The 7,568-nt window shown below is 66.1% G+C and overlaps 1 protein-coding gene across 1 annotated transcript; it reads left to right on the top strand.

Moving 5' to 3' along the window:
- Positions 1 to 1,336: 1,336 nt before the first annotated feature.
- Positions 1,337 to 7,531, top strand: MNEG_0696 (hypothetical protein; the record flags this gene model as incomplete). The annotated part of the gene is made up of 8 exons (XM_014050829.1): positions 1,337 to 1,352; positions 1,479 to 1,773; positions 1,918 to 2,020; positions 2,163 to 2,768; positions 2,918 to 3,655; positions 3,820 to 4,164; positions 4,353 to 5,671; positions 5,848 to 7,531. 8 exons carry the CDS (start codon positions 1,337 to 1,339, stop codon positions 7,529 to 7,531), a joined length of 5,106 nt encoding a protein of 1,701 aa, XP_013906283.1.
- Between the last annotated feature and the right edge of the window lie 37 nt (positions 7,532 to 7,568).

The raw sequence follows: 7,568 nt of genomic DNA, 5'->3' as shown, positions 1-7,568 counted from the left end.
GGGGGGGGGGGGGGGCGGCGTGCAGGTTGAGAAGCAGCAAGCCTCGCCTTCGAGCTGCATGTCGTACCATATGCTGAAAGTGTCATTTACCCTTGCTTATGGTTGTTCAAGCGAACTCTAGCGCTCTGCTCTATGCTATCAAAAGGACTTGATCAGTGTCCAAGTTTTCATTGTAAAGTACCTGCTCTTACACATGCCGCGTGACACAGCAAGCAAACCGTATACATACCGACCCATCATATCCTGGAGTCGTCAGTAATCTTGTGATCATGCAGCATTGCAGCATCAAACACACCATGCTTTTCCAGCAGTAGGGGAAAACGCATGGACAGGGGACAAACCTGGCTCCCCATAGGGGGACCCTTGACTCGCGCAGCTGTGCACTGAGTCAGTGTACACAAGGCAACTATATATGCAGAATGAGCGACTTGGGGGCAAGAATCTCCTTTGATACTGTACCCAGGACAAGAGCTGCATGGAACAGGGCCAATCCTGCACACGGTAGTTTTGCCACGATTTCAAGCAGATATGCAGCGCGCCCTACTGCATACTCTCGCCAAGTTCCGTCGGTGTGTCCAACAAGCGCGTTGACATGGGCAGTGCACTCTGCACCCCACTACTTTGGCGACAACAGTGGTATTACCATCGCTCCTCGGGCACATCTCTGTTCAACCTCACACTGCGGTATGTGCTATTCATGCTGCTGAGCAGCCCCTTGTGTCTGAACCGTCCCGCTGCAGTGCCCTGCCATCAACAATCATCGCAGTCGCTGTCAACTTGCACACAGGGTGTGATACAGCTCTTGGCAAAAGCGAGCTACAGCATGTTGTGACGATGGTAGCCGTTCTTATCAGGCGCTCGGCACAAAACTCCGTGCTGTGGGTGTAGAGATCACCACTGTGCCTTTGAGCCTCGCGAGAGATATTGCACAGCAGCATGACCGGTCCAGTTGACCTGCGTTGACCGGCAACGGGCAAGCACAGAACCGCGACCCTGTTTAGCCTGCGGCATCTTGTGCTTCAGCACAACTTCAACTGCATCAGGTGGCGAAAAAGAATCCACTTGAGTGTTATGGCGCCACAACGCAGATCATCTCGCCGAGCTCGAGCGAGCGGGCTTACCTAACCCGCAACACCATTCTACGGTGCTGACCGGGTTTGCGACGCGTTCGGCCCATGAGGGATACAGCCAGGAACCGTGGGTCGACCAGGTACACAGCGCGCGGCAACATCGGTGTACGCGTGGCTGCACATCGCACGCACCAAAAAGACGCAAAGTAATCTGTCCACTGTCGCACGCAGAGGCGCTGCCCGACGGACGCTGTTCCTGCACGACAATGGCGGTGCTGCCAGGTGCGGCGCGATTTGTGCGCCGCAAATTGGGAGGGCGCCAGCGGGCATGCGTACAGCAGGCGTGATCGCACCCTGGCTCTGCGGCTGTTGTTGTAAAATCTCACTGCCACCTCTGCCATTGCAGAGCGTCGTCTGTTGACGTACACGGCGCTCCATGGGCGGAACACTCGTCGGAGCGCACCGAGCGTGCACCCGGCAGTTTGGCCGCCCCTGCCGGCGAGTGGCTGCTGCCCGAGGCCAGCGTGCTGTCCGAGTGTGAAGACCTGGCCCCTGCCGCCGTTGCCGCTGGCGTGGAGGAGTTTTTGCTGGGGCTACCCCTCGGCTCCGGGCGCGCGGCAGCAGAGGTCGAGGCGGCAGTGTCGCGGCGGCTGCTAGACGCCGAGCTGGCGCGCGCGCAAATCAAGGGCCGCCTGAGAAAATGGTGGGCCTTTGAAGAGCGTGAGGAGGTGGCAACTGAGCAGACAGGCGTTTGACCATCCATGTGTTGCACCCCGCTTCATGGATCACATAGTTCTTGTCGCGCCACGAATCACCCTCGATGTGCCATGCCACGCCTGCTTCGCAGGATGGGCGTGGCCCACGAGCTGCAGCATCTGGTGGAGCGGCAGCAGGGAGAGCTGGCGGCTGCGGCGGCAGTCCGTCTGGTGCAGGCGCCAAGCCCTGTTCAGGTGCAGGGTCTCATCCCGCCCGCCAGAGTCGCCTGAGAGACACATGATGCTGCTTTGCTCACAGCATCAGCATGGCGGCGCACCGTTGTCGCAGCACCCTGTGCTTTGCGCGCCCATCGCATCTTGCGTACCACCCTCACAGGTCGTGGAGCTGGAGGCAGCCAACCACGAGCTGCGCTACCAGCTCGCCGGTGCCACTGCACGGCTGAGGGAGCTGGAGGCGGCAGTGCAGGACGCAACAGCACAGCAGGCGGCGGGGCGGGACCTGGACGCAGCGCGCATGCAGCAGGAGCGCGACGCAGCGCGCCAGCAGCTCGCGGAGCGCTCGGCGGCGCTGGCGGCGGCGTCGGACGAGGCGGCGCGGCTGAGGCGCGCGCTGCTTGACGCGGAGATCGACACCCAGCGCAGCAGCGTCGCGGCAGAGGGCGCGGCCGGCAGGCTGCGGGATGCCGAGGCAGAGGCGGCGCGCCTGCGTTGCCAGCTGGCAGCGCTTGGGTCGGACCTGGACGCCCAAAGGTGCCGTGCGCGCGCGGCGGAGGACGCCGCTGAGTCGCGCGCCGCAGAGGCGGCCGAGGCACGAGCCCGCGCAGCAGCGGCGGATGCTGGTGCAGCCGCGGCGCTGCGCGCCTGCACGGGATGTGCGGAGCGCGACGGGCGGCTGGAGGCGGAAAAGGCAAACGCGGCGCAGGCAGGCGCGCATGCTTCAGCGCTCGAGGCGGCACTGGATGAGGAGCGGCGACACTCCCAGGTGGGCTGCTGGGGCGCGGCGCCTGGTGGTGCGCTTGCCGGTGATGAAGGCAAGCATTCTTTGTGCTCTGAAGCAAGTCCTTGAGAAAAACTTCTACTCAGTTGATTCCCTTTCACCACCACACACCTGCATGCGGCTGCGGGCCTCAGGGCCTTGCTGAGTCGCTGCAAGAGGCGCACGCGCGCCTGGCTAATGCAGCAGCCAACGCCGACGCGCTGGAGCAGCAGCGGCGCGACCTGGTGGCTCAGCTGTATGGAGCAGATGGCGCCGTCTCGCCGCCCACTTGCAGCTGGAGTGGTTGCGGCAGCGGTGGCGCACAACCACTGTTCAGCCCTGACCAGGGCTGGGGCGCTGGAGGCGGGCAAGGGGCGGCCGCAAGGGAGGGTCTCTTCCAGCGGGCACAGAGGCTGGCAGCCGCCCTGGCACGAAGCGAGGCGGCGACGGCCGAGGCTGCTCTTGGGATCGACGGGGCTCGGCGGGAGGTGGCAGAGGCTCAGGCGCAGCAGCGGGCGGCGGCGGAGCGCGCAGTGTTGATGGAGCGCCAAGTGTCAGAGCTCAGGCAACTCAAAGAGGCGGCAGAGGCTAGGGCTCGCGACGCCGCGGCCCGCGTGGATGACTTGATTGCTGCCAGAGACAGGGCTGCAGCAGAGGTCGCAGAGCGCACTGCGGCAGTCGAACACCTGAAGGCGAGGCTGTTGGGTGTGGAGGCCGAGTGCGCGCGCGCCCTGGCAGCAACCAGTGCAGAGGCGGCGGCGCGCGAGCGGGCGGATGTGGTCGCAGCGGCTGCGCAGTCTCAGGTGTCAGAGCTGCAGGCGGCCAACGCGGAGCTCAAGGAGCAGGCGACGCGTGGTGCGGCACAGCTGGCGGCCGCTCGCGTCAAGATGGAGGTGGGCGTGCGCCTGGGGACTCAATGTACGACCAGGCTGCCAAAACGCTGCATCTGCAGCACCTCTGTGTGTGTGCGCATAGCCAACCAACATGATCGTGCCCCCCCAACCACATCAAGCCTGACGTTCCTGCGGTCCCGGAACCAACGGCTGGCCGTCCCCAGGAGGTGCTCAATGCTGCACGCCGCGAGGCGGAGCAGCGCATTGCCGCTGCCGATGCCGCCCACTCAGAGGCGACAGAGCAGCTGGCACGCAGCTATGATGAGCGCATCAACGCTCTCAGGCATGAGCTGGCTGCTGACGCGGCACGGCGAGGTGACGCAGATTCACGCGCCGTTGCGCTCAAGGCGCAGCAGTCGAAGGCGCTCGAGGCTGCACAGTCGGCGGCACGCGAGGCGGCCGCGCGACTGGACGTGTCCAAGGCACAGGTGGCGCAGCTGCAGCAGATGGTGGCGTCTGCGCGGGAGGACGCGACTGCAGCCAAGGCGGCGGCAGAGCGTGCCCAGCAGGTAAACTGCAACGGAATCCACATCGTGTGGGGGGTGAAGCTTGCTGTGCTGACCGTTCTTACACGTGGCTTACAATCGAATAACAGCGTAACACACTCAAATGTTCCCCCGCTCTGCTCTCGTATTTTTGGAAGGCGTCACAAGCGGAAGCAGCAGCTGCACAGCAATCGCTGTCTGCCGCCCGCCAGCAGCTGGCAGAGGCGCGGGTTGAGGCGATGCGCCTGCACGACGAGGCGGCCGCGGCCAAAACGGCCGCCGCCGCCGCTCGCGAGGAGGCGGCAGCCGCGCAGCGCGCGCTGAGTGACCACAAGGGCGCGTCCCGAGACGAGGCTGCGAGTGGTGCGGCCCAGCTGGCAGAGGCGCGCGCGGCGCAGGAGCGGTCGGCGCGTGAAGCGTCGGCGCTGCAGGAGCGGCTGTGCTTCGAGCAGGACCGCTGCGCCCAGCTTCACGAGCAGCTGAGCATGACGCGCTGCGGCGGCGGCGGCGGGCTAGGCTCTCCGCGCACCGCCTATTCCCTGTCCCCAACACGACCCAACGGCGTAGCGCACGTGGGGACCAGCCGCAGCGCCCTGGCAGAGCTCCTGGTTGCACGCGAGGGCGAGGCGGCGGCGCTGGCGGCAGAGCTGGGTGCGCTGCGCTCCGACAACACTGAGCTCATCGCACGGCTGCGGCATGCAGAGGCGGGTGCGGCCGCGCGTCCTCCGTCACCGGCAGCATCTGAGCGCCAGGCGTGGCAGCTGCAGGCCGCTCTTGACGAAGCCCACGCGCGGCTGGAGGGGGCGCTGTCTGACAAGGCGTCCCTGGCGGGGCGTGTCAGGGAGCTGCAGCAGCGACTGGCTGCTGCAGCTGCGCTCAGCAAGGTCGATGGCGGGGACGGTGAGGACGATCAGGCGGCAGGTCGCAAGAGCGGCAGCGAGGGGGATGATGGAGGTGCAGGTGATGGCTCTCCACAGCGCCGGCTGCGCCTGCGGGTGCGCCATTTGGCGGCCCAGCTGGCCGAAACAGAGGCAGCGGCAGAGCGCGAGGCCAGCGCGTTGAGGGCTCAGGCGTCGGCGCTGCAGGGCCACCTGGAGGACGCGCGGGCGGCCGCGGCCGATGCCGATTTGCGACGAGCGGCCGCAGGCAACGCGCTGGCTTTGGCGCAGCATGACCTGGAGCAGGAAAGGGGCCGGGCCGCGCAGCTTGAGGGGCGCATGGGCGCCGCCCAGCGCGAGGCGGCCCGCCAGCAGGAGGCAGCGATGGCTGACGCCAGGGCGGTCGCGGAGGGCGTGTCAGGGGAGCTGCGGCGGGAGCTGGGGTTCTTGCAGCGTCAATTTGAGGAGGTGGTGGAGGAGGCAACGCAACGCGAGGGCGAGCTCGAGGCCGCCAGGGCCGAGGCTGCCGCAGGGAAGGCCGAGCTCGCCGAAGTGAGCGCAGCATTGCGGCGTTCAGAGGAGGGTGCTCGTGACGCGGCAGTGATCCTGCAGTCCAGGCTGGATGAGACAACGGCGAGGGAGGCCGACGCCAGGTGGGAGATGCGCGCGTTGTGTTTGGGCGCGTCTGGGTGTGCAGTCGGGCGCGCAAGACATGTCTGCTTGTTCAAAGCCATCATATCATCTACTGGTTGTGGCCTGCCTGCACAAAGGATTGCTTGCTGTCAGCACGGGCTGAAATGACTCTAAGCTGTGTACTTCCTCTTCTCAGGGCGGAGGTGGAAGCACTTGGACAGCGGTTGGCTGAGCTGGAGCAGCTGCTTCAGGAGCAGCAGCAGCGGCACGCTCAGCAGCAACAGGCTGAGCAGCAACGACATCAGCTGGATGCGCAGCTGCTTGAAGTGCGGGAGGCACCAGCCCAGGAGCTGCCGCAAACAGAGGCGCCACAGTCCCAGCAGCCCCAGCAGCAGCAGCAGCAGCAGCAGTGCCAGCAGCAACAGCAGCAGCAGCAGCAACAGCAGCAGCAGCAGCAGCAGCAGCAGCAGCAGCAGCAGCAGCACCCACTGCCACACTTGCAGTCGCAGCCGCAGCAGGCAGTGGATGTCCCTGAGGGGCTGCCGGCGGGGGCGCGCCAGCTGCATGCGCTGCTGTCTTCAAAGGACCGGGACCTCAGGCGCGCGCAGCAGCAGCTCGATGAGCTGCGAAGCCGCATGACTGACAACCAAAGTGCCGAGCAGCGCCTTGGCGACGTTGTCAAAGCAGCAGCACGTGATACTCCGCCGCCGGGCATTGCAGGCAATCTGCCGCTGGGGCACATGGTGCGCCCTAACGCAGGCCTGGTTGAGCGGCTGCTGCAGCTGCAGGCTGTGCAGGGAGGGGCGCATGATGGAAGCAGTGGCAGGACAGGGAGCAGCAGCAGCAGGGTTTTGCGGCGAATCGCATCTCTGCCAGCAGGGGCCCAATCTTCTCCTGGGCGCAGGCAGGCCCCCCAGGCCGCTGGTGACAGCAGCCCGCGCACCCATCATGCCGCCAGTCGAGCAATGAGCTTGGCGGTTCGCACGGGTGGGGCTGATGTCGACACAAGCAACTGGCGCAGCAGCAGGAGCAGCAGCGCAGGCAGGGAAGCCGGCGAACTCGTCAGGAACGCAAGAAGCGGCCCTCAGTCCAAGGATGGCAGCCGCATAGAGCAGCTGGCCCATTTGTTCCAGGGCCGATTGCTGTCTTCCCAACGCGCCAGCAGCAACGACCGCAACGGGAGTGCATCCCGTGCGCTGCAATTAGCTGAGGCGGCGGGCGGGCTGCCCTCCAGCCGCGGCCCCTCCTTGCGCCAGAGCAGCAGTCGTGGGTGGGACAATGGCGTTGGTGGCTCGCAGCAGCAGCAGCAGCGCCTGAGCTTCAGCAGCAGCAGTGACGAGGAGGAGGGCGTGGCAGGCATGCGCGGCAAGGGTGACGGCATTCGTGTGCAGGCTCCAGGGCCGGCGGGAGGGTTGGCTTCAGCCGGCCTAAGCACCAGCAGCAGCATGGCTTATCGCCGCAGTGGCAGCCGCGTGGGCAAGGTCACCGCCCCAGAACCGTCGCACCCAGTTGGCAGTGGGCTACCGTCTCGCAGCCCTAGCCGCGCTGCCTCTGCGGCGGGGCTGATTGCGGGGGGGTACAACCCCGACGCGCTCAGGCACTCCCTCAGTCTCAAAAGCCTGCCCAGCGGGAAAGACCCGCCGGGCAGCGGCAATAGCAACGCTGTCGGGGTTGGTGGCGATAGCGGCGTGCCCCCAACCAAACCAGCCGGTCCTGCTCCACGGCTGCGGCAGACAGTGAGCTTCCGCGAGCCAGCAGCACCGGAACGAGGACGTGAGCCGCCGTTGAGGCGCAGTGCGACGGCGTCCAAGGCCCAAGGGTCGCAGCGGGCACCAGCCTGGGGCGCCCTGACATCTGGGGATAGCGACAGCGATGCCTGAGCCTGCTGGCACCCTTCATGCGGCGCGCTCAGCTCCT

Source organism: Monoraphidium neglectum (assembly GCF_000611645.1).
Source record: "Monoraphidium neglectum strain SAG 48.87 unplaced genomic scaffold scaffold00059, whole genome shotgun sequence".
In the NCBI taxonomy this organism is placed as follows: domain Eukaryota; kingdom Viridiplantae; phylum Chlorophyta; class Chlorophyceae; order Sphaeropleales; family Selenastraceae; genus Monoraphidium; species Monoraphidium neglectum.
This window is presented reverse-complemented; position numbering and strand designations above follow the sequence as displayed.